The sequence below is a fragment of the Jaculus jaculus genome, chromosome 10 (assembly GCF_020740685.1).
Source record: "Jaculus jaculus isolate mJacJac1 chromosome 10, mJacJac1.mat.Y.cur, whole genome shotgun sequence".
Lineage (NCBI taxonomy): Eukaryota > Metazoa > Chordata > Mammalia > Rodentia > Dipodidae > Jaculus > Jaculus jaculus.
Genome location: NC_059111.1, coordinates 567875 through 583778, shown reverse-complemented (window position 1 = coordinate 583778; position 15904 = coordinate 567875). Strand labels below are relative to the sequence as shown.

The following is a 15904-nucleotide window of genomic DNA, read 5'->3' as shown; positions in this document are numbered from 1 at the left end:
AAGGAAAATCCATGGTACATTGTAGACATTTGTCTGCTTCAATTCAGTGTGTTAAGATTGAGTTTACCCTCATGTATACAACTTACAAGGCCAAGGTTCAGTAGCTTAGAAACAATTTTGTCAAATACTCCTCTATCATTCTCCTCATAAATCCTGGTAGCAATTTTATGGACAATGTCTTCAGCCGTTAAGGGAGTTCCATCGAGTTGATGAAGGCCATCAGGGTCATCTAGACAGAGCAGTGATTATAGACTATTTCATGTATCATATAATTTATGCTGTGCTTTTTTTTTTTTTTTCAAGGTAGGTTCTCACTCTAACCCAGGCTGACCTGGAATTCACTATGTAGTTTCAGGGTGGCCTCGAAAACGCACAGCAATCCTCCTACCTCTGCCTCCTGAGTGCTGGAACTAAAGGCATGCACCACCACGCCTGGCCTTATACTGTACTTTTCTATATTCAGTTATATTAGAGATGTACTTATGATAGTGCTTAGTCCACATGAATTGTTGATGTGAAACTTTAATTCTTTTATTAATTTTTATTTTTTCATTGACAACTTCCATAAATGTAAACAATATCCCATGGCAATTCCCTCCTTCCCCCCTTAATTCTTTTTTTTTTTTTTTTTTTTTTTTTTTTTTGATGGAGGGTCTCATATAGTTCAGGCTGGCCTTGAAGTTGCTAAGTAGCTGAGGATGACCTTAAACTTCAGATCCTCCTGCCTTCACCTCTGCAGTGCTGAAATTACGGGCATGCACCACCATACCTGGTTTTTACGTGGTACTGAGGATTGAACCCAGGGCCTTGTGCATGCTAGGAAGGTACTCTACCCACTGAATCACATTCCCAGCCCCCAAGGTCAATTTTTTTGTGGTTTTTTTGAGGTAGGCTTATCTGGAAGATACAATGTAGTCTCAGGGTGGCCTCAAACTCACAATGATCCTCCTATCTCTGCATCCTAAGTACTAGGATTGAAGGTATGTGCCACCATGCCCAGCTTCAATTTTCGATAATGGAAATTCTGAAACCATATGTTACTATAGCAGCTGAAGAGAACACAAAATACTTCATTTACTATCATTGATAATAGAAATAATACTGTACTTTTCATTTACACACCATGTTGTATTTATATATGCTGTATGCTATATTATTCAAAATTATTATATAGTTTGACATTTTATTTCTGCACTTGGAGCATGGTGGTAATATTCCTACATGTCCTTTTTAAAAAATTATTTTATTTTATTTATTTGAGAGAGAGAGAGAGAGTGAGAGAGAGAGAGAATGAACATGCCAAGGCCTCTGGCTACTGAAAATGAACTCCAGATGCATGTGCCACCTTGTGCACCTGGCTTATATGGGTCCTGGAGAATCGAACCTGGGTCTTTTGGCTTTGCAGGCAAACACCTTAACTGCTATGCCATTTCTCTAGCTCTTTTTGTCTGTTTGTTTTGAGGTAGGGTCTCCCTCTAGCCCAGTCTGACTTGGAATTCACTATATAGTCTCAGGGTGACCTTGAACTCATGGTGATCCTCCTACCTCAGCCTCCCAAGTTCTGGGATTAAAGGCATGTGCCACCACGCCTGGCTCATGTCCTTCTTTTGCAGGCAAATTTGTGGGTAAAGGTTGGGGTGCCTGCCTCACACCTAGAATCAGAGTTGGAGCTGAAATTTTTATGATCTACCAAGAATAAATATTAACCTCTAATTGAACCAGTGTCAAGAATTTGTTGGTTTGAGGCAGGGTCTCCATATGCAGCTCCAGCTGGCTGAGACTCGCCATCTAGACCAGTTGACCTCAAATTTGTTGCAAATCTCCAGCCTCTACTTTTTGAGTGTTGGGATTACAGGTGTGTGCCACCACACCTTGCTGTCAAGAGTACTATTATATTAGGAATCTTAATATGATAAACCCTATTCTCCAAAGAATACAAAACTTATTTTATGGACTTGAAATTAAAACTTTTAAAATAAAGCAACAAATCTATACAAACAATATGCAAATCTTCAGAGAAGAAGATGCATGGCTATAGTTCTGAAAATACATTTGGCAGCACTATAAAAGCAAAGGACTATTCTGAAGGAAAAGGGTCAGGCATGATAACACTTGTAAGCCCAGCACTATGGAGGCCGAGGCAGGAGGACTGCTGTGAGTTTGAGGCTAGCTTGCACTACAGAATGAGACCCTATCTCAAAACACAAACCAACCAAACAAAAACCAGCCAAAGGGCTGAGGGCAGCAAAACTTTGTACTATGCCAAAAGAAGCACTGGGATGCTGTCTTCTCTGACTGTTCTACTCAAGACCTTCTTGCTCCCTGTTTCCTCAAGGCAGATGGGAAAGATCAGCATTTTAGCCTGGTGCTATCTCTTGTTATCTACATAACCTTGGGCCACTGTAAAGAATAATAAGGGGCTGGATAGTCCAGGTATGATAGCACATGCCTTTGATCCCAGTGCTTGAGATGCAGAGGTAGGAGGATCAGCATGAGTTCAAGGACACCCTGAGACAACATAGTGAATTCCAGGTCAGCCTGGGCTAGAATGAGACCCTACCTCAAAAAAAAAAACAAAAAACAAAAAACAAAAACAAAAACAAAACAAAACAAAGAAAAAAATGTTTAAGGGCTGGAGGGATGGCTTAGCAATTAAGGCACTTGCCTGAAAAGCCAAGGGACCCAGGTTTGATTCCCCAGGACCCATGTACGCCAGATGCACAAGGTGGCACATGTGTCTGGAGTTCATCTGCAGCATGCCCATTCTCTTTCTCTCTCACAAATAAACAATAAAAATAAAATTATGTACATATATATATTTGGGGAGGGGGTTGAGGTAGGGTCTCACTCTAGCTCAGGCTGACCTGGAATTCATTATGTAGTCTCAGGGTAGCCTTGAACTCATGGCAATCCTCCTATCTCTGCCTCCCAAGTGCTTGGATTAAAGGTGTGAAAAATATTTTTAAAAAAGAATAATAAGGGGACTGGGCTACAAGTGTGGCTCAGAAGTGGAGTATTGCCTAGTATGTATGAGACCCCAGGTTTGATCCCCAGTACTGCAAACAAAACAAGCAAATGAATGATAATGGAATAAATTTAATGATATTTTAATGGTGGTGTTGTAAGGATCAGATGAAGTTAGATGTTAAAAGCATCTTTTAACTCATACATTACTATATGAAAGTGAAATCTTATTGTACTTATGGAAAGTAGATTTGGCTTTTGAAATAAAGAACTGTGACTGTTCTCCAGAGAAAATGGAAATTAAATCCCTGGCCAGATTTGCTCCAAATAATCCTCATTATATTTACTCAAAGAAACAACAATCCTGGCATTTCTATCCAGATTCTACCATTTTCTTCTCTGGCTTTGGAGATTTGGGCAAGAAGTTTCTCCCAGGGGCCTTTCTTCCAGTCTATAGAGATGGTAGCATATGCAGTCTCAGGCAGAGTATCTTTTCCCTCTTGTTTGAAATAAGCTTATTAAAATGGGTGGCTTATTAAAATGGGCAGGCATTTTCAGTCAGCATGTCATTGCTGAGCTGTAGGCCAGCCCACAAGCTGTGAATTCTTTGAGACTGAGTACCAGAGTAACAAAGGGGCAAAAAAGACCCTAAGAAAAACATCATAAAATCAGCTTTCCTCCTGGCCAGCTGGAAATTGAATTTGTCTTCTATTTCTTGGGAGCAGAGCCTCACTGTCATTTAGGTCTGTGCTTTCCATTTGTGGGTTGCAAGATGGGCTCTGGGGTATAGTCTTCCCCAGTCTATGCAGCGGTAGACAAGTGTGATTAGGTAGACAAGTGTGCTTCCCTCCCCACTTATCCCTCAGGACCTGAGAGAAGGAGAACACTGGCTGCCTGCAGCTGGAAAATAATGGAGATAACTGCTTTTCAGTTCATTTACTTCACAGCTGGGAGAAAAATAGGCCCTTTCCTCTGTGGCATTCTCTTGAGCCAGGATCTTAGCTCCTAGAGTAGGACTTTGCTACCAGTGGCTACCAGTGGAATACCTGACTACTTACCTTCCATTGATTGCCTTGATCTTTGAAAAAAATGAATAGAGTAACTCACAATGATTCCCTACTGTGCACAAAGAGAAATTCTGCCCTTCCTGTGTAGACCCTCAGAAGAAAACCAAACATGCACTCAAAATTTACATATTTTAGGGTCCTCAGCAATCTACATGGATGTCAAAGGACCATGCCATCATCTTCATAGTCATACATTATCTAGTATCTTTTATAATACTTGGAATTCATTTGTTCAATAAAAATTTATGGGCTGGAGAGATGGCTTAGCAAAGGCGCTTGCTTGCAGAGCCAAAGGACCCAGTTTCGATTCCCTAGAACCCACATAAAGCCAGATGTACAAGGTGATGCTGTTTCTCCCATGGCCTGGGTTCACAGGTCCAGGAATCAAGGGGTAGAAGTGGGAATGGTCCCACTTACCATCATCCCAAGTGACTCATTAGCTAAATTTTTGTTCCCACAACCTTCCGCTCTGCTGGCCTAGAGGTCTTGGTGCCAGACAGGGGAGTGTTTTTGCTAGGAGGCACAATGAACATTCCATTTAACTGGAAGCTAAGATTCATCCCCCCCCACCCGGGCCACTTTGGGCTCCTGATGACTTTGAGAGAACAGGCTGAGAAAGGAGTTACAGTGTTAACAAGGGTGATTGATCCAGACTACCATGGGAAAATTGGACTACTCCTCCACAATGAAGGTAGGGAAAACTATGTCTGGAACACAGATCCTTCAGGGCACCTCTTAGTGTTACCATGCCCTGTTATCAAAGCCAATGGACAACTGCAACAACCCAATAGAGATAGTGTGATAAATGGCCCAAATCTTTCAGAAATGAAGGTATGGGTCATCCCTCCAAGTAAAGAACCTGCTGAGGTCCTTGCTGAAAGTGGAGGAAATACAGAATGGATAGTAGAAGGCAGTTACAAATACCAGCTAAGCCATGTGACCAGTTACAAAAATGAGGACTATAATTCCAATGTTTCTGTCCTTCCTTGATACGGTCTATTTGGGCATATCTACACCAATATTAAGAATATATCACTTGCCGGGCATGTTGGCACACGCCTTTAATCCCAGCACTCAGGAGGCAGAGGTAGGAGGATCGCTGAGAGTTTGAGGCCACACTGAGACTACATAGTGAATTCCAGGTCAGCCTGAGCCAGAGTAAGACCCTACCTTGAAAAACCAAAAATAAAAAGAATATATCACTAGCTAACTGTTGCTGAATTTATACTACACCTATTATATTAGAGACTAAGCATTCCTCAAGGAACCTTGCTTTGTGTTAGGGGGAAGAGTTTGAGTTTCTGGTTATATGTGGGATAGTTATACCATGTTAGGCAGAATTACAAGCTTGTTACTGTTTCCATTTGGAAATTAAGTGGGATGTAAGGAGATATATTTTGGTGTCAATTGACAAGGGTGGACTTGTGATGGTTAAGGTATTGTCAACTTGATCTGTTTAGTAATCCACACAAATCCCTTTTGAGTGGGTCTCTGAGGTTGCTTCAAGGATTAACTGAAGGAGGAAGTCCTCGCCCTAGGATAAATCTGAAGCCACTAAGATGAGTTATATAGTTCTAAACCTGTTGACTGGTAATAAAATGGATAATGAGGGCTAGAAAGATGGCTAAGTGGTTCAGGTGCTTGCCTGCAAAGCCTAAGGACCTAGGTTCGATTCCCCAGATGCACAGCGGTACATGCATCTAGAGTTCATTTGCAGTGGCTAGAGGCCCTGGCAAACCCATTCTCTCTCTCTGTATATCTCTCTCTGCTTGCAAATAAATAAAAATGTTTTTTAAAATAAATAAAATGGAAAGGAAGGGAGGAGGGTACTTAATAGGTTGATATTGTATATATGTAAGTACAATGATTGAGATGGGGAGGTAATATGATGGAGAATGGAATTTCAAAGGGGAAAGTGTCAGGGGGGAGGGAGGGAATTACCATGGGATTTTTTTTTATAATCATGGAAAATGTTAATAAAAATTTAAAAATTAAAAATAAATAAATAAATAAATAAATAAATAAATAAATAAATAAAATGGTCCACTAAAACAAAATTGATACTCAAGTATATAGTCAGGTCACAAACAAATCTGTGCTCGCACCAAAATCAGTGTGGTCAGTCACACAGCATTACATTCTTTTCCTATTTCATTAAACCGAATACCCTATCCAACAAAATGATTAAATCTGTTTTGGATGAGTTATGCCCTGTGTCTATTTATAGAACAAATACTTTCAGTTTTAAAAGTGGCATGGTGGTGCATGCTTTTAATCTTAGCACTTGGAAGGCAGAGGTAGGGGGACTGTGCTGAGTTTGGGCCACCCTGAGATTACGTAGTAAATTCCAGGTCAGCCTGGGCTAGAGTGAGACCCTACCTCAAAAAACCAAAAAAAAAAAAAAAAAAAAAAAAAAAAAAAAGTGGAATTTAAGGTCTGGAGAAATGCTTAATAGTTAAGGTGTTTACCCATGAAGCCTAAGGACCCAGGTTCCATTCTCCAAATCTCACATAAGACAGATGCACAAGGTGGTGCACACATCTGGAGTTCATTTGCAGTGGCTAGAGGCCCTGGTGCACCCATTCTCTGTCTCTTTTCTCTCTCTGTCTTTAATAAACAAAATTTTTAAAAGTGGAATTCAATGCCAGGCATGGTAGCACACACCTTTAATCCCAGCACTTGGAAGACAGAGGTAGGAGGATCGCCATGAGTTCGAGGGCACCCTGAGAACAGAGTGAATTCCAGGTCAGCCTGGACTAGTGTGAGACCCTATCTCAAAAAACCAAAAAGAAAAAAAAAAAGTGGAATTCAAGATTTTATAAAATTCCCTGAACAGCAAAACACAAATTACTGTCTTCACCTACCCTGTAGATACACTGTGCACTTCTAAGCCCTCCTTAGGCTATGATGCTCTAGGAAAGTTGACTTAACTGGTAGTTGTTTTCTGGCAGAGATAATCAGCATAATTCTCTTGCCATGAAACAAAATAAGGACAGAGAAGAAAGCCTGTACTCTCACCCAAGAGCACTAGTCTATAGAATGGAGAATACTCTCTTTCTCAATGCCTATGTATAGCAATTCAATTATTCCCTCATATATTCTTTGATTTGTTCATTTAGTTATTTATAAATCATGCAATGTATTCATGAGCATTTACAAGCTGGGCCTGTAACATTTCTGCTTTTGTGAAGCTTTTAGTGCACTTTGTATATAGACGCCAATTATAGGTCATCTCACCTGGTTGGTTATTTTTCCTTATTTTGTTCTTATTTTGAGATAAGGTCTCATGTAGTACATACTGACCTCAAACTCACTATGTAGTTGAGGATGACATTAAACCTCTGGTCTTCTTGCTTCTGCCTTCCCAGTGCTGGGATGATAGGCCTATACCACAATACTGTTTATATAGTGCTAGAAATAGAACCCAGGGCCTTGTTTGTGCTAGGTAAGCACTTTACTAGCTGAGCTATAACTCCAGTCCTCACTTGGGAATATAAAAATACAAACAAGTGCTATGAAGGAAAGGAACAAGTTTTCCATCAGATCATATGTGGTATACTAAACTAGAAATATAGACAGAAACCAGATAAATGTTCTGGGTTTTACCCCATGAGAAATGGGAACCCACTAAAGGGATTTATGACAAGAATGGACCTATCTTGTATAAGAGCTGCATAATAGGAGGGGAACACAATGGCATCACCTGCTGTTTATGCTTCAGTGATGCTCTATGCCATCACAAGACAACTAAATTTAGAGTTAGAAAAAAATAACTCAAACATTTGGGTCATTCTTTAGCTGGATATGTTTTACTAATCAAAGATGCTACATTTGTACACCCTTCCAGGTTCCCAGGTCACGACCACTGGAGATGACAGGACACTTCTACCCTGGCCTCTGATAAGTCACCTGTCTTTTTGATCAGGGAGGATATGGAGACCCAGAAACAAAAAAGTTAGTGTACAGTCTGAAAACAGGAAAAATCAGTTCTCCTGACTTTCCAAAGAAGGGAAACTACTTAGCTGGCATGGCCCTGACTCAGCCTAACAAACACCCATACTGGAAAAGCCAAAGTTCCCCTCCTGGGTCTTTGGAGAGCCATTAGTGACCTCCAGAATTATCCTTGGGTAAATTTTGGCTACCTGCTTGATCTTAAACACTCTGAGAGAAATGTATAACCAAAGAGAAAGGGATACCTCAAATATTATACAAATGACCTATTAAGTTCACAACAAAAGCTTTCCAAAAGGGGAAACAAACAAGGCCTTAAGGCATGTTGGCCCCTCTCTAATAGTTCTAGTTCTACAGTATGGAAAAACAACCATGGGTGTAAAAAATGGTTATTTTCAAATCTAAAATATATATGGATGACTCTGACCGAGTCACTTAGTTCAACAGACTTCCTTATACTGGGAACAATAGTGAGTCCCTTCTAACTTGTGCCAGGACATCACTAAATAAGTCCTGAAACCAAAAACATATTGTACAGCCCCTAATAGCACCCAATGGCTCTATGGTACCAACCTTTGGCCCTGGCTCCCCCAGACAGATTTAAAAAAGGTAAACTCTGGGAGGCTATTATACAAAATATTGTATATTCACCATTATCAAGGTTAAATGTTGTGTATATATATTCCTAATAACTCTGATAATATCTTGTCTGTTTTACAAGCCAGATAGGAACAGATTTAGGCCATGGTGCCATTTGGTGAATAGTTCTTGGAGAAATCTTCAGCCAGCTCATGCTCAAATGGTCCTGAGACAATCCAACTTCATCTGCCTGAATTCCCTCAAATGTTTCCCAAAGCTTAGAAGTCCACAAGAGGGGAAGCCCTAAAGGAAACCAGTTTGCTGTGTGCCCACTTCTCATTAACTCCTTGCTTTTATTCTTAAAAAAAATTTTTTTTTGAGGGAATTACCATGGGATATATTTTATAATCATGGAAAATGTTAATAAAAATTAAAAAAAAATAAAAAAAAATAAAATAAATAAATAAAAAAAATTTTTTTGGTTATTTTTATTTATTTATTTGAGAGTGACAGACAGAGAAAGAGGCAGAGAGAGACAGAGAGAGAAAGAGAGAGTGAATGGGCATACCAGGGCCTCCAGCCACTGCAAACGAATTCCAGATGCATGTGCCCCCTTGTGCATCTGGCTAACGTGGGTCCTGGGGAATTGAGCCTTGAACCCAGGTCCTTAGGCTTCACAGGCAAGTGCTTAATCACTAAGTCATCTCTCTAGCCCATTGCTTTTATTCTTTCTCCCCAACATTTTCATTTTCTTCCAGGACTATCTTCCTGCACTCCATCAATATTCTTTTGGGGTCCTTTAAAAATAGTTCCTATCTCTGGGAGAGACTCTCTAACTGCCAAATTTCTATACCCTTGATCATCTGGAAGCAGTTAAAGGCTGACCAGTCATCATCCTCTTTCTTCTAACAACACTTAGAGTGTCTTCTCAAGAGAGCCAGGAATGAGAGGGAGTAGACGGTTAGGGTGATTGGGCCCCTGAAAGTAAAAAAGGCACAAAAGTCTATGCTTGCTGGAAATCAAAGATAATATTGATTCTTATCTCTTCTCTAGTTCCCTAGAACAGTTTTTCCTTAAACAACCTGGGCCCCTCCTGGGATGGAGGTTTTTCATAGGAAACATTGTGGTTGGTCAAGTTCAACCCCTGGAACTTGGTGTCAGGGATAGCCTCTTTCTGAGACAGCCCTTACCCCTAACAAATCAGCTGCCCCTCTGGTTCACCTGAGCAGGAAGGCAGGGCCCACCACCATAAAGTTATAAATATATTTGTGAGCCGGGTGTGGTGACACACACCTTTAATCCCAACACTGAGGTGGCAGAGGTAGGAGGATCGCTGTGAGTTCAAGGCTACCCTGAGACTATATAGTGAGTTCTAGGTCAGCCTGGGCTACAGTGAGACCCTACCTTGAAAAACAAAAACAAAACAACAACAAAAATGTATTTGTGAGTGGAGGGAACACTTTCTGTGCTGCCTGACCACTTGGGAACTTCCAACTGTTGGCAAGTTTCCCCTTGGCTGAGCAGAGGAGAGAGCCCCCTAGCCTTTACTCTCCACATGGGCTCTTTATTTCCCTCCACCTCCACACATGGCAAGACCTCTTTGGACTTTCTTTTTTCTCCCCCACCCCATGGTTTCCCAGGCCCTCCACATAGGATCACCTTTTCTTGGCTTTGTACTTCCCTCAATAAATATAACTTAATAAGAAAATGATGGCATCAAAACAAAAGAGATACTAGTTGAAAAGAAGGGATTCAGTAGAGAGTAGGTTGGGAGGGGGAGAAGGGAGGATGATGAGAGATGATTATAATCATGGCATATTGTCTATATTTGTGGAAGTTGTCAATAAATAGTTTTAAAAAAATGGGCATGGTGGTGCACGCCTTTAATCCCAGCACTCAGGAGGCAGAGGTAGGAGGATCACCATGAGTTCGAGGTCACCCTGAGACTACATAGTGAATTCCAGATCAGCCTGAGCTAGAGTAAGACCCTACCTCAAAAAAAAAAAAAAAAGAGCTGGATGTGGTGGTACACACCTTTAACCCCAGCACTCAAAGGGCAGTGGTAGGAGGACTGCTGTGAGTTTGAGGCCAGCCTGAAACTACAGAATGAATTCCAGGTCAGCCTGGGCTACAGCAAGATCCTACCTCGAAAATCCCAGCCTTTGAAAGACAAAGGCAGGAGAATCACAACTTTTTGGCCAACCTGAGCTACATAGCAAGACCCTCAAAAAAACTAGAGAACCAGGTGTGGTGACACGTGCCTTTAATCCCAGCACTCAGGAGGCAGAGGTAGGAGAATCACTGTGAGTTCAAGGCTAGCCTGGGACTACAGAGTGAGTTTCAGGTTAGCCTGAGCTAGGGTGAGTCACTATCTTGAGAAAAAACAAAAAACAAAAACCATAACACTAAAGGGCATTGCCTGGTATGGTGGTGCATGCCTGTAATTCTGGCACTCTTGGGAGGTGGAGGCAGAAGGATCATAAGTTCAATACCAGTCTGTATATATGGGACCTCCGATCTCAAATAAAATAAAATAAATTCTAAGGGGTTTTGGGGACATAACTTGGTGGTAGAGTGCTTGCCTAGCATGCACAGAGACCAGAGTTCAATACCCAGTGACACACACACACACACACACACACACACACACACACACACACATAAATAGGATGCACATATTTCAGGATTCCATATTCATATGTTCAAAAGGCCACTGGGCTGTCATATCAAGAGTGAGGTGAAGAAAGTCAGAGTGGTTGATAGGAGCTCTATTGAAGATATTTCTCCAGTTCAAATGAGACATGATTAAACACTGGATAAGAATGGTACTGAGGGGCTGGAGAGATGGCTTAGCAGTTGAGTGCTTGCCTGTGAAGCCTAAGGACCTCGGTTCAAGGCACAATTCCCCAGGACCCACGTAAGACAGATGCACATGTGTCTGGAGTTTGTTTGCAGTGGCTGGAGGCCCTGGTGCGCCCACTCTCTCTCTCTCTCTGTCTCTTTTTCTCTCTGTCTGTCACTCTCAAATAAGTAAATTAAAATAAACAAAAATAATTTTTAAAAGAATGGTACTGAGGCTGGGCGTGGTGGCGCATGCTTTTAATTCCAGCACTCAGGAGGCAGAGGAAGGAGGATCACCATGAGTTCAAGGACACCCTGAGAATACAGAGTGAATTTCAGGTCAGCCTGGACTAAAGGGAGACCCTACCTTGAAGAAAAAAAAAAAAAAAAGAATGGTACTGAGCAAAGGCAGCTTAGTTTTCTTGTTTATTAAAAATTGAGAGATACGTGGGCGTGGTGGTGCACACCTTTAATCCCAGCACTTGGGAGACAGAGGTAGGAGGAGCACTGTGAGTTCGAGGTCACCTTGAGACTACATAGTGAATTCTAGGTAGGCCTGAGCTACAGTGAGACCTTACCTCGCAAAACAACAACAACGACAAAAATCGAGAGATACTTGGGAGGCAAAATTAACAAAATTTGGTAGATTAGAATTTGAGAGGCAAGTGAAAAAAATCATTCAGTCCTAGATTTCTATCCTGAAAAAAACTGGATGAATAGCAGCATGGTTCCTAAGACCTTTTGAAGAGGGCTTGTGAGATGGACAGAGATCAGGAGTTTAATCCTGGACATGTTCTATTTGAAGTGTATCTGACACTTCAAGTCTACAGCTCAGAGAAGTCAGGTTAGGATTAGAGCTGTGAGGGCAAAGATGGTAAATGATGCTATGGAAAGGCCAGGACAAGCAGAAGAGAATAAGGCTAGAAGCAGAATACTAACAAGAAAACATTGGACATTTCACCTTTTGAGATAATGGTATTTTATTTGTACTAGTTATTAAAAATAAATTGAAACATTAAAATGATTTCAATAATGTAAATTTACAGATAATTGGTTTAAATTATTTTCAAAGTATCAATAAGGAAAACTTATTATTATTACTGTTGTTTTGATATTAGGGGCTGGGTAGTTTGACACTCACTATGTAGCCCAAGGTGTCCTCCTGCTTCTACTTCCTGAGTTCTAGGGTTATAGGAATGAGCCACCCCACCAAGTGAAGTAATAAAAACATTAAAGGGAGACACCTGCGACTTTTTCAATTATCAATAAATTTGGGATTTATCTCAACTTTGGGCTTAAATAAAAGATTATGAGCATATAAGAGATTATCTTAAACCAAAAAACAAAACAAAACTTTACTTAGCCAGCGAAGTGGTGCATGCCTTTAATCCCAGTACTTGGAGGCAGAGGTAGGAGGATCACTGTGAATTCGAGGCCACCCTGAGACTACACAGCGAATTCCAGGTCAGCCTGGGCTAGAGTGAGACCTTACTTTGAAAAGAGAGAGAGAAAGAGAAATATCTTAAAAGTATAGGAGTTTGGGGGCTGGAGAGATGCCTTAGCAGTTAAGGCGCTTGCCTGCAAAGCCTAAGGACCTAGGTTCAATTTCCCAGTACCCATGTAAGCCAGATGCACAAGGTGGCACATACATCTGGGGTTTGTTTGCAGTGGCTAGAGGACCTGGTGTGCCCATTCGTTCTATATATCTGCCTCTCTCTCTTGCAAATAAATTAGTTAAACGTTTAAAAAAGTATAGGACTTCTTCTTGATCTCCAATGGGAAAACGGGGGGATGAAAACAGGTAGAAAAGTTTTTTTTTTAAACCATTTACCTTGGAATTTATAGTCCAATCCACTCTTAGTAGAATCATAATCATCAATCAGTTTCCGATTTTTGGTTGAGTCAACATCTTCCACATTCAATTTGTTATCAAATGGGGAACTTCTTATGGATTGTCTATCTTTCTCAATTATTTTCTTTTCTGTTATTGCCTTCAGCAGATTCAAGTTATCAACAGAAGAATAATTGCTTTCACCTGGCTTGTTTTCTGGAAGAAAAGTTCAAAGCTCAACACATCCATTTAGTTAAGATTCTCATGGCCTAGATTATTTAACTGACCAGCAATGACTTTTTTTTTTTTTTTTTACCTGGAGGGTATGTTTTTTTAATCTTGTCTGCTTCTGCTTCAGCAATCTGTAAAAACAAACAGGAGAGAGGCCTATTTAAATCACTGTTTCACTACTTATCAAGTGTAATACCCAAATGACAATTTTCATGGGATTTGTTTGTAAAATGTAGATAATATTCCTACATCAACCATTGTAATAAGAATTGAATGAAATAAAATGAGGGCTAATGTGCTATACATATTAATTTCTCTTATTGGTGAAAAAGAAATCTTCAGCTAACTATGCTGGTATGTATCTTTAATCCCAGCACTCAGGAGGCTGAAGCAAAAGGATCAAGAGTTGAAGGCCAGTGTAGACTATATAGCAAGACCCTTTCTCAAACACAATACAATACAACAACACAACACAATGCAAAACAACACAGCACAACAACATAACATAACACAACCACAGAGAAAACTGGTAAATTAAGCAAACTTCTAATAGAGTGGGCGTCATATGGACCTTACTGGATTGTTATTATATGGTCAACTCTATGTAAGATACAGAACCGTGTATATAACTACTAGGGTTTATAATTATAAAAACTAGGTTTCCCATAAAAATATCTGTCAATTTATTATTAATCTCCTTAAGTAGGTAAATTCTAAATGGCTAACATGTCAAGAAGAACTACATTAAACAATAATGAAAGCAAAATTAAATGACTGTTACAATTCTACTTCTGACCCACCTGTTCATTCAAAGGTCTTTCTGCACTTAATTCTCTATTATGAAGAGATTTGTCTAGAACAAATACACATAAATATACATTTAATTGTGCATTAGGAAGATAAAATACATCTCTCATTAAAATCTTCTCAGGGGCTGGGGAGATGGCTTAGTGGTTAAGGTGCTTGCCTGCGAAGCTTATGGACCCAGGTTCAATTCCCCAGTACCCATGTAAGCCAGATACACAAGGTGGAGCATGCATTCATCTGGAGTTCATTGTAGTGGCTGGAGGCCCTGGTGCACCAATTCTCTCTATATATGTCTGCCTCTTTCTTTCAAATAAATAAATAATTAAAAAAAACTTTACAAAATAAAAGTAAATAGTAGGAGAAATAATCCCAGATGGCTATGAAACACTATACGTATTAGCAAAGACTGTCAATCATATACATTATTGCTGATTATCTTGCTGATTATCTTGGTGTATATCCTGAGTTAATGTAATCACACATTTTGCTGATCAGAAATTTAACTTTTTTTTAATTTTAATTTTTTCGAGGTGGGGTTTCACTGCAGCTCAGGCTGACCTGGAATTCACTATGGAGTCTCAGGGTGGCCTCGAACTCACAGTGATCCTCCTACCTCTGCCTCCCAAGTGCTAGGATTAAAGGCGTGCGCCACCACGCCCGGCTTAACATAGAGTTAACACTTTGCTTACTAGCGCTTGTCAGAAAAAGCATAATTTGGGTTAGTATTACTGGCACGCTGAAAGTACTTCATCATATGCTGCATATGTTATGAACAGAATATCAGAGAAGGATTGTACAATGACTAGAAAAAAAAACCACTATGAGAAGAAAAGACGCTCCTTCCCTTTTAAAACTAAAACCACTAAAACTAGCTCACGTTACTGTTTCATTTAAAAAGTGAGGAAAACAAATCTGTCTTCTGTCTCTAAGGAGAAACCGATTCTCAGTCGGCTACGATCAGATCAGATAGATGAGGGAAAGCGATTTCGAGCTCAGGGACCTTTGCTGGCCGAAATAAAAGAGGTGGAAAGTAGAGCAGTGCCCACGTACCTTGGCTGCCTCCCGGTTTGGGGAAAGCTTGAATCGGGCTGCCTTGCAGCACCAGTACCAGAATCCAAGAGCCGGTCCAAAGGATCCCCATTCTTCCTCGTTCAGCTTTGGAAGGAGCCTGGCGCCGACGGGGAGGGGGCAGCTGACGCTTTTGTCACGAATCGCAGGGGGAGTGGAAACGGGAAGGGCGGGCGGGCGGGCGGGGGGCCGCAGCCCACGGAGCCCGGGCGGACGCGACCCCGCGGGCCGGGCGGCAGGTGCCGGGGCGGAGCGCGCTGTCCGCCGGCGGGTGCTGAAGCCCGGCTCCGGGAGAGGAAGGGCGCGAGGCGCATGCTCCCGGCGAGGCTCGGCCGCGATGGCGTCAGCAGCCCGGCCGGCTGGAGCCGCGGAGCGGGCGGGGGAGGGGAGGGGAGGAGAGGGGGGAGAGGAGGAGAGGGGGAAGGGGAGGAGAGGGGAGGGGATGGGGGAGGGGAGCGGAGGCCGGCCGGCGGGGGCGCCGCGCCGCAGTCCGAGGCACGCTCCCGTGCTCAGGGCTGGATTGCCGTGGGCTTGGCATCGCTGTGCCCTTCCAAGGACTAAACGC

The 15904-nt window shown here is 41.5% G+C and overlaps 1 protein-coding gene across 1 annotated transcript in view; it reads right to left on the bottom strand.

Moving 5' to 3' along the window:
• Nucleotides 1–15507, bottom strand: part of Scg3 (secretogranin III) — a 56030-nt gene extending 40523 nt beyond the window's left edge. Inside the window, exons 1-5 of the mRNA XM_004662471.3 lie at nt 15322–15507; nt 14265–14317; nt 13550–13595; nt 13234–13449; nt 87–229 (exon numbers count right to left, since the gene is read on the bottom strand). Coding sequence (XP_004662528.2) covers nt 87–229; nt 13234–13449; nt 13550–13595; nt 14265–14317; nt 15322–15412 — 549 coding nt within the window. The 5' untranslated portion in view covers nt 15413–15507. The remainder of the gene's footprint in view (nt 1–86; nt 230–13233; nt 13450–13549; nt 13596–14264; nt 14318–15321) is intronic.
• Nucleotides 15508–15904: the final 397 nt, after the last annotated feature.